Below are 15,550 nucleotides of genomic sequence, written 5' to 3' on the forward strand. Positions count from 1 at the left end.
ACATAGGATATTACAGTTGTTGATGTCCCATTGGTAGGATATTCGTGATCGTACCTCGTCTAATTATTGTCCAATGATTGCACGTTGGCGAGTAATACTGACGGTAACGGCAGCTTTCCCCCTCGCCGTCGGCGGACCCTAACGAGGCATCCCGCTCAGTGTCCTCTGTGCCTGCGTCTCTTCCTCTTGCCAATAACTGGGATGTTGGCCTTGTCAGGTGTTTGGAGTATGTCCTGTGCGTCCTGCTTATTGAAGAAAAAATCTTTGTCTATTCCGAGGTGAGTGATCGCTGTCCTGATATCCAGAAGCTCTTTTTTGCCGTAAGATACGGTTGCAGAAACATTATGTACAAAATAAGTTACAAATAACGCAAAAAAAACACATTATAGCACAATTGGTTGGGCGCCCGTAAAACTGCTGCCATTTCTTCCGGCGCCATTTTACATCAATGCTGGTTTGTGAGTTCGAGGCAGTGAGCTGTGTGTGTGAACTGTCTCCTTGGTCATTCAGTTGCTTGGTCATTATCCTTCTAACCAGTGATCAGAGAGAGAGTTCCTTGTACCGCCACCTCACTCAGGTCCACACTATTTTTTCCCAGTACCATATTGTACAAAATCTATTCCATGACTGAGTTGCTATTCCTGTCTGTTTTAAAGTAGGTAATGTATATGAACTGTATACAGATTAGGTGAAAATGGTAGCATGGTACCAGATTAAGTGTCATCCAGTCTTTTCCCAATAGAAGCCAAACTCTAGTGGCAACAGCATTAGACGGGGGCCCGCCCTGCTTGTACAATTGTAGCAGCAACACTGATACCATTACTGAGTTTATTTGTCTGTCCATCTCTCCCAGGTGCTGAGGAGAAGATRTTGGAGGACTTCCGAGAGGTGTACAGCCCTGTTGCCTTTGATTTCCACCTGCAGGCCATGGTGCAGTCGGCTGGTAAACTGGTCCTCATAGACAAGCTGCTGCCCAAGATGAAGGCCGGGGGACACAAGGTCCTCATCTTCTCCCAGATGGTCCGCTGTCTGGATATCCTGGAGGACTACCTCATCCAGAGAAGGTACTGCTGCCTGCCTCTCTTCTCGTCTTGTATTACTATGCTCCCAAGTACTCTACTCGAATAGAAGCCTGGAAATCAAGGTTCTCTCTCCTCAGATATTTCATATCTTTCAGCTAGGCTGATGTGGAAAAAGACAGGAATCATGCTTGAGAGGGTAATAGACTTTGTAATTTCCATTTTTCAGCTCCATTTTCAAAGTGATGTATTTATGGTTTATTATCTGGTGTTAGCTAGCTAGCAGTTTGCAGTGCAGCAAAAGCTGAATCACTCCAGTACTTTCCCTTATTAAATTGAATGTAGTTGAAGAGAAATGCTGAATCTCTAAGCATTAGCCTCTCTCTCCAGTGACTGTCTGAGAAAGAGCCTTTTAAAGTCCCCTGTGCTCATCACTCCATAATGCTACCCAGAGCAGGGAGATGATAAAGACTGTGTAACAGAAGCAGAAGAATGTACCAAGACCCTTTCATTCAAGGTCTTAATCTCCTGGCTTAATGAGCTTCCTGTTTGCACGCTAAATGAAAAGGATATTATCCCAGCAGCCCGTCTAAGCTGAGGAAAGCGGGCGACTGGCCTGGTCTGTGTGGTCTCTCTATKTCTTRCTCCCTRTCCCTCRTYATATRTCTGTCCTCTCTCTTCTTCTCCCTCTRMCTATCCTCTCTTGTCTCTCTCACTATCCSGGGCCTGGCCCTGTGTTCTTRTCCCCTCCKTGCTTCTTTCTGGCACTCAAARCCCGAACYAAACCAGTGTAAACACACAAGGCGAGTCGCTCCGCTCAGTGGCTAGGCAAGGCTTAGCCGGGGTTCAGCGGCAGGTCACAGACTCCCTCGGGGCACTCCCACATCAGACAGAGGGAGAGAGGAGTCTGTGGGCGTGCGGAGGGAAGTGGGTCACTGTAGAGGTGAGGGGGTGAGGTGTGTAAGGTGAAGAAGATGAGGGGTAGGATGTGGGGTAAGGCAGGGGCGAGGGCTCCTGGGAAAGAGACTGCCCGTGATCAGCGAGCTAAACCACCTTGTTCTCTGCCAGAGAGAGGGGGAGGAAGGATGAAAGGAGGAAGAGGGAGCAGAATAGAGAGAGGGGAAAAGAGAGACAGGAATGGAGGAAAGAAGGAGAGAACTAGTGAATGTTGTTTGAAAGTGGGTGACAAAAACAAATTCCTGGAAATATTGTGTGGCAATTGGAGGCCCCTTAATGTGTGATGGTTGGTGTTGTATCAGRTACTGTAAAACTCTGTGTCGTACTGTATGTAAATGTTGACATTCATGATACTTGGATGTGACACTAGAACATGTGTAATTATGTGTACTAGAAGATCCTCCTCCAACCCTGCATGGTCCTGTGTTCCTCAGGTACCTGTATGAGCGTATCGATGGCAGAGTGAGAGGTAACCTGCGTCAGGCAGCTATAGACCGTTTCAGCAAACCAGACTCGGARCGCTTTGTGTTCCTGCTGTGTACCCGGGCTGGAGGTCTGGGCATCAACTTGACTGCTGCTGACACCTGTATTATCTTTGACTCAGACTGGAACCCACAGAACGACCTGCAGGTAAAGACACACACAGACATTTAAAGTGACACCAGCCTCCACTGTAATAAATTAGCAACAAAGGTGTGGTCACTTTTTCTATTTCAATTCAGTCAATTCAGGAAGTCCTTGAATTGAGAAGTGTCTTTTATATCCTATTATAATAGTTAAACTTTTTAATTGACATTGCTTGGATAGTAAAATGTATGTATGCATGACTAAGTCACTTTGGATAAAAGCGTCTGCTAAATGGCATATTTATGTTATTATAGCAGCAACGATCTTGATCCTGAAGTGATTTTTATTGGACAAATATAAAATGTTTTGGGTTGGTCATAACCAAGTTATTTTCTATTATTCTCAGGCCCAGGCTCGCTGCCATAGGATTGGTCAGAACAAGGCGGTGAAGGTGTACCGTCTGATCACCAGGAACTCTTACGAGCGGGAGATGTTTGACCGGGCCAGCCTCAAACTGGGCCTGGACAAGGCTGTGCTGCAGAGCATGAGTGGCAGAGAGAACAGCGTGCCAGGAGGAGGGGTGAGTCTGCTGTGTCCGTCATACACACACATGCATGCACACTTGCGCGCACACACACACACACACTGCAGCACCTGTATCAGTCCGGTGGATGCTCTATGCATTCGGAAAGTATTCAGACCCCTTGACTTTTTCCACATTTTGTTACGTTACAGCCTTATTCTAAAATGGATTAAATATATATTTTTCTTCTCAGCAATCTACACACAATAACCCATAATGACAAAGCAAAAACAGGTTTTCAGAGATTTTTGCAAATTTTGTACAAATAAAAAACTGAAATACCTTATTTACTTAAGTATTCAGACCATTTGCTATGAGACTCAAAATTGAGCTCAGGTGCATCCTGTTTCCATTGATCATCTTTGAGATGTCTCTATAACTTGATTGGAGTCCACCTGTGGTAAATTCAATTGATTGGACCTGATTTGGGAAAAACACACCTCTATATAAGGTCCCACAGTTGACAGTGTATGTCAGAGCAAAAACCAAGCCAAGATGTCGAAGGAATTGTACGGAGAGCTCCGAGACAGGATTGTGTCGAGGCACAGATCTGGGGAAGGTTACCAAAAAATGTCTGCAGCATTGAAGGTCCGCAAGAACACAGTGGCCTCCATCATTCTTAAATGGAAGACGTTTGGAACCACTAAGACTCTTACTAGAGCTGGCTGCCCGGCCAAACTGAGSAATCGGGGAAGAAGGGTCTTGGTCAGGGAGGTGACCAAGAACCCGATGGTCACTAACAGAGCTCTAGAGTTCCTCTGTGGAGATGGGAGAACCTTCCCATCTCTGCAGCACTCCACCAATCTGGCCTTCATGGTAGAGTGGCCAGACGGAAGCCATTCTTCAGTAAAAGCCACATGACAGCCCGCTTGGAGTTTGCCAAAAGGCACCTGAAGATTCTCAGGCCATGAGAAACAAGATTCTCTGGTCTGATGAAACCAAGATTGAACTCTGGTCTGAATGCCAAGCATCACATCTGGAGGAAACCTGGCACCATCCCTACGGAGAAGCATGGTGGTTGCAGCATCATGCTGTGGGGATGTTTTTCAGTGACAGGGACTGGGATACTAGTCAGGGTCGAGGCAAAGATGAACGGAGCATAGTACAGAGAGATCCTCAATTAAAACCTGCATCCAGAGCGCTCAGAACCTCAGACTGGGGTGAAGGTTCCTTCCAACAGGACAACGACCCTAAGCACACAGCCAAGACAACACAGGAGTGGCTTCGGGACAAGTCTCTGAATGTCCTTGAGTGGCCCAGCCAGAGCCTGGACTTGAACCCGATCGAACATCTCTGGAGAGACCTGAAAATAGCTGTGCAGCAACGCTCCCCATCCAACCTGACAGAGCTTGAGAGGAGTTGCAGAGGATAATGGGAAAACTTCCCAAGTACAGGTGTGCCAAGCTTGTAGCGTCATACCCAAGAAGACTCGGCTGTAATCACTGCCAAAGTGCTTCAACAAAGTACTGAGTAAAGGGTCTGAATACTTATGTAAATGTGATATTTCAATATATATATCTTTTTTTATACATTTGCACAAAAAACACAACGTTTTTTGCTTTGTCATTATGGGGTTTTGTGTGTAGATTGATGATTTTATCCATTTTAGAATAAGGCTATAATGTAACAACATGTGTAAAAAGTCAAGGGGTCGGAATATATTCCGAAGGCACTGTAGGTAAGTCCATTCTACAAAATGAGGGTGTAGAAAATGGACAAGTCAATATAATAAACACAGCTTTGAGATATCCCCTTACTGTTTCTATTTATTTACTTTTCTGCTCTTTTGCACACCAGTATCTCTACTTGCTCATGATCATCCAGTGTTAATCTGCTAAATTGTAATTATTCGCTCCTATGGCCTATTTATTGCCTACCTCATGCCTTTTGCACACAATGTATATAGACTCATTCTGTTTTTTTCCTATTGTGTTATTGACTTGTTTATTGTTTACTCCATGTGTAACTCTGTGTTGTTGTCTGTTCACACTGCTATGCTTTATCTTGGCCAGGTCGCAGTTGTAAATGAGAACTTGTTCTCAACTAGCCTGGTTAAATAAAGGTGAAATAAAAAAAATAAAATAAAAAATAGTGCATCATCAGTGTGTAGGAGGAGCTTAGCTGTTTCTCTCTCTGGATTAGCTGGACTATCAGGAAGAAAGTGTTGAGCAGACATTAGCACCACCAGCTGCATACTAACACACCATGGGTCAGCTGGGGGTTGCTGCTACTCTTTCAGATTTAAAAAGGTCTAGCATGTGATCCAGTTCAGCTTCAGTTCAACTAACTGTCTCTCTCCTCGGCATTTCTCACACTAGAGTGTCTGTTTGTTTTTGTGTGGTGTTAATGCATGTGCATGTGTTGTGCACATGTTTGTGTGTACAATGATGTAATGTGTAAATAGTCCAGTCTGTGATCTACTGTGGTCCATCATCAGTTCCCCTGACACCCTCTCTGTTTCTCCTTCTCCCCCTCCCCTCTCTSCAGCCGACCCAGCAGCAGCTGTCTAAGAAYGAGATCGAGGACCTGCTGAGGAAAGGGGCGTATGGAGCTCTGATGGACGATGAGGATGAGGGGGCCAAGTTCTGTGAGGAGGACATCGACCAGATCCTTCAACGCAGGACCAAGACCATCACCATCGAGTCTGAGGGACGGGGATCTACCTTTGCCAAGGTACCCAGTGACTGAAAGAGCACCACACAGTGGTCATTGTTTGAATGTTGCTATCCTTTTCCTTTCTGCATGACTAGCAGTAGTAACCCGTGTCTCCTGTCTACTCTCATGTCACTCTTCATCACAGACTCTCAGCTCTGTTAGGAGACTCAGACTTCTCATTGAAGGAGACTCAGGAAGGAACAGTGAATCAGATTATCAAGGTTTAATGTGATATAATGTCTTCTTCTCTCTCAGGCCAGTTTTGTGGCATCCGGAAACCGCACAGACATTTCTCTGGATGACCCCAACTTCTGGGACAAGTGGGCCAAGAAGGCTGAGATTGACATGGACTCTGCCAATGACAGAGTAAGTAATGCTTTAGTTTAAACACTGAACCTGCTCTTTCTGGCCATGATYAGATATYTTATATAGGAGATAAGATCAATGCCATGAGTGAATTTGCTACAATAGTATCTGAGTATCTGTGTGTGTTCCTCTCCTATTRCACAACAGAACAGCCTGGTAATTGACACTCCGAGGGTGAGGAAGCAGACCCGACCCTTCAGTGCCACTAAGGACGAGCTGGCAGAGCTGTCAGAGGGGGAGAGTGACAACGAGGACAAGCCCAAGCTCCGCCGGCCCCACGACCGCCTCAACAGCTACGGCAGGACAGAGTGCTTCAGAGTGGAGAAGAACCTACTAGTATACGGGTCAGTGTCAGTGACTGTACCACTTATGCTAGATAATATACAAACCAACATTGATACTAAATAACAATGTTCTTTAATACATATCTTGGGGACCCACAGGATGTGCAGACTTGAGTTTCAGCCCAGACCAACCACATCTTGTTCTTAGTGTTACTGCTGTACAGTGTTGTGTCTGTACTGAGGCGCTCCTGTGTTGTCCATCTATATTGTACAGTGTTGTGTCTGTACTGAGGATCTCCTGTGTTGTCCATCTATATTGTACAGTATTGTGTCTGTACTGAGGCTCATCTGTGTTGTCCATCTATATTGTACAGTGTTGTGTCTGTACTGAGGCTCTCCTGTGTTGTCCATCTGTGTTGTGTCTGTACTGAGGCTCTCCTGTGTTGTCCATCTATATTGTACAGTGTTGTGTCTGTACTGAGGCTCTCCTGTGTTGTCCATCTGTGTTGTGTCTGTACTGAGACTCTCCTGTGTTGTCCATCTGTATTGTATGGTGTTGTGTCTGTACTGAGGCTCTCCTGTGTTGTCCATCTATATTGTACAGTATTGTGTCTGTACTGAGGCTCTCCTGTGTTGTCCATCTATATTGTANCAGTATTGTGTCTGTACTGAGGCTCTCCTGTGTTGTCCATCTATATTGTACAGTATTTGTCTCCAGTATTGACCCTCTCCTCCTGTGTTGTCCATCTATATTGTACAGTGTTTGTCTCCAGTATTGACCCTCTCCTCCTGTGTTGTCCATCTATATTGTACAGTATTTGTCTCCAGTATTGACCCTCTCCTCCTGTGTTGTCCATCTATATTGTGCAGTGTTTGTCTCCAGTATTGACCCTCTCCTCCTGTGTTGTCCATCTATATTGTACAGTGTTTGTCTCCAGTATTGACCCTCTCCTCCTGTGTCGTCCAGGTGGGGTCGTTGGAAGGACATCCTGCTCCATGGTCGTTTTAAGAAGCAGCTGACAGAGCGTGATGTAGAGTCTATCTGCAGAGCCCTTCTGGCCTACTGTCTGGTTCACTACCGCGGTGACGACAAGATCAAGAGCTTCATGTGGGACCTGATCGCCCCCTCCGAGGACGGACAGACCAAGGAACTACAGAACCACCTGGGTACGTTACAACCTCACAATGACCAAACCTCAGGGGTCCAACCACAGATTAGAATCTGGTTCCTCTCAAYGAATTKTTCCTTTAAAGYYCATTTCCCCRTACCACTGTGCTATTGGTTTACTGTTAATGGTTTTAATGTGGGTTTATAAACCGGTGTCCATAACCACAAATTGAATCTGTGTTCCTCCCTCAGGTCTGTCGACCCCGGTCCCCAGAGGCAGGAAGGGGAAGAAGATGAAGARTCAGTCTAGCACGTTTGACATCCAGAAGGCTGAGTGGATCAGGAAGCACAACCCAGAACACATGCTGCAGGACGAGGGATACAAGAAGCACCTCAAACACCACTGCAACAAGTAAGAAGCTACTCTTGGTACTATAGGCCTATAGTATTAAATATATTCAGTACACTTTTAGATGTTTTTTTAATGGTGTTGTTGTCTAATAGTTACATTGGAACAAACAACTTGTCTTTGTAAATGTGTCTTAGCTTGGTTTTTATTGATGTTGGAAATTAACATAGGTTCTTGTCTCTGTCGTATATAGAGTTGAGAGAACATTTTTGAAACGTCTCATATTTTGTATTTCCCTCAGTTGGCTTCAGTGTATTGACGCTAGCCTGTGTGAGAACATAATTGTATGTTTTTGTCAGTAGCAGAGTGTTGACTCCTGCACATCAACACCACTGTCTGTAATTAAGACAAATTGAAGCAGCCATCTTCTCCATCTGTGGCTTTCCTCTATTAATGACCGTGAATCAGATTATAGATTACACTGCTGAATGATAATCATCTGAATGGGATTMTAACCCAAACTAATAGCTGTCATTGATCTTTTATTGACAGATAGAAAAAACAGATTACACTACAGCCAGGGATTTATTATATTTTATATAAAGCTACATAGATGATGGGAAGAAGAAAACAACTCTTACATCCAATGAAATGGTTTGAAATATGAAATAAGTTATCAGATAATGGTTTTGAGATATAAAACACAGCCATATAGATGATGGTTGTTGAGATATAAAACAGCCAAATAATGATGGTTGTTGAGATATAAAAACACAGCCATATAGATGATGGTTGTTGAGATATAAAAACACAGCCAAATAGATGATGGTTGTTGAGATATAAAACAGCCCAAATAGATGATGGTTGTTGAGATATAAAACACGCCATATAGATGATGGTGTTGAGATATAAAACAGCCAAATAGATGATGGTTGTGAGATATAAAACCAGCCAAATAGATGATGTTGTTGAGATATAAAACACAGCCATATAAGATGGATGGTTTTGAGATATAAAACAGCCAAATAGATGATGGTTGTTGAGATATAAAAACAGCCAAATAGATGATGGTTGTTTGAGATATAAAACACAGCCATATAGATGATGGTTTGAGATATAAAACACAGCCATAATAGATGATGGTTTTGAGATATAAAACAGCCAAATAGATGATGGTTGTTTGAGATATAAAACACAGCCATATAGATGATGGTTGTTGAGATATAAAAACAGCCAAATAGATGATGGTTGTTGAGATATAAAACACAGCCATATAGATGATGGTTGTTGAGATATAAAACACAGCCATATAGATGATGGTTGTTGAGATATAAAACACAGCCATAAGATGATGTTGTTGAGATATAAAACACAGCCAAATAGATGATGGTTGTTGAGATATAAAACACAGCCAATAGATGATGGTTGTTGAGATATAAAACACAGCCAAATAGATGATGGTTGTTTGAGATATAAAACACAGCCAATAGATGATGGTTGTTGAGATATAAAACACAGCCATATAGATGATGGTTGTTGAGATATAAAACACAGCCATATAGATGATGGTTGTTGAGATATAAAAACACAGCCATATAGATGATGGTTTGTTGAGATATAAAACACAGCCAAATAGATGATGGGTTGTGAGATATAAAACACAGCCAAATAGATGATGGTTGTTGAGATATAAAACACAGCCATATAGATGATGGTTGTTGAGATATAAAACACAGCCATATAGATGATGGTTGTTGAGATATAAAACACAGCCATATAGATGATGGTGTTGAGATATAAACACAGCCATATAGATGATGGTTGTTGAGATATTAAAACACAGCCATAAGTAATGATGGTTGTTGAGATATAAAACACAGCCATATAGATGATGGTTGTTGAGATATAAAACACAGCCATATAGATGATGGTTGTTGAGATATAAAACACAGCCAAATAGATGATGGTTGTTGAGATATAAAAACAGCCAAATAGATGATGGTTGTTGAGATATAAAACACAGCCATATAGATGATGGTTGTTGAGATATAAAAAGCCAAATAGATGATGGTTGTTGAGATATAAAACACAGCCATATAGATGATGGTTGTTGAGATATAAAACACAGCCATATAGATGATGGTTGTGAGAGAATAAAACAAGCCAAATAGATGATGGTTTGTGAGATATAAAACACAGCCATATAGATGATGGTTTTGAGATATAAAACACAGCCATATAGATGATGGTTGTTGAGATATAAAACACGCCAAATAGATGATGGTTGTTGAGATATAAAACCCATATAGATGATGGTTGTTGAGATATAAAACAGCCAAATAGATATGGTTGTTGAGATATAAAAACCCATATAGATGATGGTTGTTGAGATATAAAACAGCCAAATAGATGATGGTTGTTGAGATATAAAACACAGCCAATAGATGATGGTTGTTGAATATAAAAACAGCCATAAGATGAGGTTGTTGAGATATAAAACACAAGCCATATAGATGATGGTTGTTGAGATATAAAACACAGCCATATAGATGATGGTTGTTGAGATATAAAACACAGCCATATAGATGATGTTGAAATGTGTTAAACTACAGTAAATAGATTCAGGTTGCTGTCTTTCTAAAGGGGGTTGTTTGGGGTTTGTCTCCTGCCGTCCTTCTTTAACACAGAGCCATGCAGGGCTTCCACAGAAAGTTCCCCATTTCCCAGAGCAGTAGTGCTGAAGCCAGGGATCGTCCGATGGGAGGCACTCTGGTCAAACGGGGACACAGTCTGTGTATTTGCTGACTCCGCGTTTCCCCTCAGGGAGGAATGTGGACTGACGTGGGATGGGCATGCACAGGCATGGCCCCCTACTGTCCCTGTCCCACACAGAGATCCAGAACCCTGTCCTATGATAATGACATTTAGAAGATGTTGTTCAATACTGTGTAGCTACTAGTACTGGCCTGTTAGGAAATGTAAGGTTAAGACTGACGAGGCATGTGTTCTGTTGGATATGTGTAACATTCTCAGTATGACTTGTGCTAGTACATGCATATGATTGTGGTGTGTGTTTACCTTTATGTATCATGTGCTTGTATAGTAAGTACAGTATGTACATGAGTGTGTTGGTATTTTCCAAGTTGTGTGTGTGTGTGTGTGTGTGTGTGTGTGTGTGTGTGTGTGTGTGTGTGTGTGTGTGTGTGTGTGTGTGTGGTGTGTGTGTGTGTGTGTGTGTGTGTGTGAGCTCTATGTCTGGTGCAGAGAGGTTCCCTTCTCTGTCAGATACCTCCCACACTCCAGGCTGTCTGTCTGAGTGTAAGAGAGAGAGAGAGGGGAAAGAGTGATGTAGGGCCTTGCTGACAGCCACAGGAAACAGCAGCTGCTGCGGGGAGACCCAGGGCACAGCCCCTCAGAGGGAGGGGAGAGGCCTGGACCTGAACCTCAGCACTGGAGCTCACAGCCCTGCCTGCAGAGGGGGTGTTCTCATGTCACTCCCTTTCCACTAGTGTCATAATGGATGTGTAAAGCTAGGGCCACACACACCATCTGAAGAAATCTACACTGGACCTTTTAACCTGCCACACTGTTAGACAGATTTAAAAAATGGATGCGTCATGGAAACAGCATCTCTCCTCTGACTCAGCCTGCCTCTCTCTTCTCTCTTTCCCTGCCAGCCCAGAGATCACATATATCACACCACTGATCTCTATGCACAGACACTGTCTCAGTCTCTATGGCACAGACACTGTCTCAGTCTCTATGCACAGACACTTGTCGCTCTCTATGGCACAGACACTGTCTCGCTCTCTATGCACAGACACTGTCTCGCTCTTTATGGCACAGACACTGTCTCGCTCTCTATGGACAGACACATGTCTCGCTCTTTATGGCACAGACACTGTCTCGCTCTCTATGGCACAGACACTGTCTCGCTCTCTATGGCACAGACACTTCTCGCTCTCTATGACAGACACTGTCTCGCTCTCTATGCACAGACACTGTCTCGCTCTCTATGGCACAGACACTGTCCTCGCTCTCTTATGGCACAGACACTGTCTCGCTCTCTATGCACAGACACTGTCTCGCTCTCTATGGCACAGACACTGTCTCGCTCCTGCACAGACACTGTCTCGCTCTGCTGGCACAGACACTGTCTCGCTCTCTATGGCACAGACACATGTCTCGCTTCTCTGGCACAGACACTGTCTCGCTCTCAGGGACTGACTACACCGTGATGTACTGACTGCATATTTTCTATCCCACTCCATTTTTGGCATGTGTGTATCATTGAAGTCAACATTTATACAGTATATACAAACAATACAAAATGATTCCCTTTGCGTGACAGTTGATCTACACGTGACGAGCTAGGCACAGTATTTCAGTCATCTACGTGACGAGCTAGGCACAGTATTTCAGTCATCTACGTGACGAGCTAGGCACAGTATTTCAGTCATCTACCGTGACGAGCTAGGCACAGCATTCAGTCATCTACCGTGACGAGCTAGCACAGCATTTCAGTCATCTACCGTGACGAGCTAGGCACAGCATTTCAGTCATCTTCCCGTGACGAGCTAGGCACAGCATTTCAGTCATCTACCGTGACGAGCTAGGCACAGTATGTCAGTCATCTACACGTGACGAGCTAGGCACAGCTTTCAGTCATCTACTGACGAGCTAGGCACAGCATTCAGTCATCTACGTGATGAGCTGGCACAGTATGTCAGTCATCTACCGTGACGAGCTAGGCACAGTATTTCAGTCAGCTACCGTGACGAGCTAGGCACAGCATTTCAGTCATCTACCGTGACGAGCTAGCCACAGCATTTTCAGTCATCTACGTGACGAGCTAGCACAGTATGTCAGTCATCTTACCGTGACGAGTAGGCACAGCATTTCAGTCATCTACCGTGATGAGCTAGGCACAGCATTTCAGTCATCTACCGTGACGAGCTAGGCACAGTATTGTCAGTCATCTACCGTGACGAGCTAGGCACAGTATTTCAGTCAGCTACCGTGACGAGCTAGGCACAGTTTTTCAGTCAGCTACCGTGACGAGCTAGGCACAGTATTTCAGTTATCTACCGTGACGAGCTAGGCACAGCATTTCAGTCATCTACCGTGACGAGCTAGGCCAGTATTTCAGTCATCTACGTGACGAGCTAGGCACAGTATTTCAGTCAGCTACCGTGACGAGCTAGGCACAGTATTTCAGTCATCTTACTGACGAGCTAGGCACAGTATTTCAGTCACTACGTGACGAGCTAGGCACAGTATTTCAGTCATCTACGTGACGAGATAGGCACAGTATTTCAGTCATCTACCGTGACGAGCTAGGCACAGTATGTCAGTCATCTACCGTGACGAGCTAGGCACATTATTTCAGTCAGCTACCGTGACGAGCTAGGCACAGCATTTCAGTCATCCAGGAGGAAAGTGAGAATGTGTGTGATAGAGAGTGTTATATTTTGATTGTGTGTATATGCATGAGTTTGTACGTTCGCGAATGTGTGAGTGTGTGTGTGTGGTATTACGGACGTGAGTGCGTGTGAAAGCCGTTCTGCTCTCTCAGCGTTTGTGCGTGCTGAGGCTTTGTGGTGACCGCGGCGGGGCTGTGTCTGTGTGCAGGTGTTGCTGCGGGTTAGAATGCTCTACTACCTGAAACAAGAGGTGATGGGAAGCCAGTCACAGAAGATACTCAGACGGCGTGGACTCCAGGTGAGCTGAACTTTCACCTTTTTTACAACCAAACAGCTCTGAACATTGACAGACACCCTTAGAGTAGTACACAACATTTCCAAAGCTCATTATGCTCTCTCTGTCTATCCTCTAATTGGTCATTTCAGTTGTTAGATTATTTGAAAAGGATTACACTATTTTACGCCATTATTTTGAGATGGTCGATTGATCGGTGGGCTATTCAGGCTAGACTGAATGTTATGCCAACCAGTTCAGCCAGGCTGCCAGCACTATGCCAGTATTTGTTTAAGTTTCTGGTATTTCTGGTAAGCTGCTGGCCACTCAAATTCAGCTGACACATCGTTTGAGAAGGTTCCGTTTACATTCACTTTTTAAATAAAAACCTGTTCATTCATAGGCCCATGTTGTTCATGTTTTCCATGGTAAGGACATAGACCAAACATGACCGGTTGTTCCCATACTACTGTAGCTGTCTCTATCTCACTCACCATGTCTGAAGGAGGCACAGCTAGTCAGACTCAGGGAAGGAAAGTCCATGTATAACGGAGGGCCACAGCTAGTCAAGGACTCAGGAAGGAAAGTCCATGTATAAGGAGGGCACAGCTAGTCCAGACTCAGGGAAGGAAAGTCCATGTTAACGGAGGCGCACAGCTAGTCAGACTCAGGGAAGTGATAGCCAGTGAGGAGTGTATAACTGTGAGGCCAGCTACGTCAGACTTGCAGGACATAGACAAAGGTCCATGTATGAAGGAGGGCACAGCTAGTCAACCTCAGGGAAGGAAAAGTCCATGTATAACGGAGGGCACAGCTAGTCAGACTCGCGGAACGTAGGTGAAAGACCACATATCGTTCCTCATCACCGCTGAAGCGACAGCTAGACCAGATATCTAGTAAGGTAAGGATATCAACCTCTCCACCTTGATTCTTCTCTTGTATAGTTCTGTATAAAGCTAAGCATGGCACTAGGCTAGTCAGACTTTCTGATGGGTAATGTTGAATTTTAGGTGGCCAAAAAAGTTCTCTCTATTTTGTATAACGGTAATGGCAACACGACTTGTTCAGGGACTCGAGGGACTTAGGATCACTTCCCTTTATCGTTGAAGCCGATGCTGTAATAACGGAGGCACACTAGTCAGACTGTGATTTGCACACTCCGCTTTCAGGAGAAAGTTCCATGTATATAAATGAGAGAAATAGCTCAGCGAGAGCTCTTACGTCACGGTCATACCCCTAGACCGTACTAAAGAGGAGAGGTCCATGGTCGATACTAGACGATAGCACAGCTAGTCCCAGACTCAGGGAGGACAAGTCGATGGGTATAACGGAGGGCACAGCTAGTCAGACTCAGGGAAGGAAAGTCCATGTATAACGGAGGGCACAGCTAGTCAGACTCAGGGAAGGAAAGTCAGTAGTCACTCCACCTGCTGTTTAAAGATGGATCAGCAGCTTCTTAGAACCAATACTATTGCTGAGGATATACAGAGGTGGGTGTGGAAAAACGTTGAGTATTTCTAGCCTCCAGACACATTTTCAGCCTTGATGCTGACCTAAAAGTCTTATCGGAGCTCATGGTTTTGGCTGTACCACGCTGTTGCTTATCTGAGAATCTATGTTGGGATGGAAACCCAGCTGTCGTAGTACCCATGAGTCCCCCATGCTATACATATATAGACCTGTTCCTCCTGACATGTTGTGTCCACGCCCCCTCCTCCTCATCAGTGAGATCAAGATCTGGGTTCCTGAGCCCGACAGCTCTGAGCTACCAGCCCTGTGGTGGGACAACATCTCTGACAAGTGTCTGCTGTTGGGGGTCTACAAGCACGGTGAGTCGACAACGGGGACCAGGGATGTACTAACTGACCCACAGGCCTGAGACAACTAGGAATGTGTGATACTAGGGCTACGATACTAACATAACACTTAGCATAAAGTCATGTATTGGGCATGTATTCTAAGTGG

The 15,550-nt window shown here is 44.4% G+C and overlaps 1 protein-coding gene and 1 long non-coding RNA gene across 4 annotated transcripts in view; both read left to right on the plus strand.

Moving 5' to 3' along the window:
• The window catches only part of LOC112069862 (chromodomain-helicase-DNA-binding protein 9), a 118,979-nt gene that overhangs the window by 92,950 nt on the left and 10,479 nt on the right, over positions 1-15,550 (plus strand). Inside the window, 9 exon segments of the mRNA XM_070438754.1 lie at positions 854-1,064; positions 2,411-2,606; positions 2,950-3,123; positions 5,614-5,799; positions 6,037-6,147; positions 6,295-6,491; positions 7,399-7,598; positions 7,792-7,951; positions 15,311-15,414. Coding sequence (XP_070294855.1) covers positions 854-1,064; positions 2,411-2,606; positions 2,950-3,123; positions 5,614-5,799; positions 6,037-6,147; positions 6,295-6,491; positions 7,399-7,598; positions 7,792-7,951; positions 15,311-15,414 — 1,539 coding nt within the window.
• On the plus strand, positions 13,626-15,264 carry LOC139024179 (uncharacterized). 3 transcript variants are annotated; one of them, XR_011475467.1, is made up of 3 exons: positions 13,626-14,122; positions 14,328-14,418; positions 14,945-15,264. It is a non-coding gene; the product is annotated as an uncharacterized lncRNA (long non-coding RNA). The 3 variants fall into 3 exon arrangements; XR_011475468.1 differs by lacking the exon at positions 13,626-14,122 and adding an exon at positions 14,201-14,260; XR_011475466.1 differs by lacking the exon at positions 13,626-14,122 and adding an exon at positions 14,201-14,260 and having other exon boundaries at positions 14,371-14,418.

Source organism: Salvelinus sp. IW2-2015, unplaced genomic scaffold, assembly GCF_002910315.2.
Source record: "Salvelinus sp. IW2-2015 unplaced genomic scaffold, ASM291031v2 Un_scaffold1136, whole genome shotgun sequence".
Lineage (NCBI taxonomy): Eukaryota > Metazoa > Chordata > Actinopteri > Salmoniformes > Salmonidae > Salvelinus > Salvelinus sp. IW2-2015.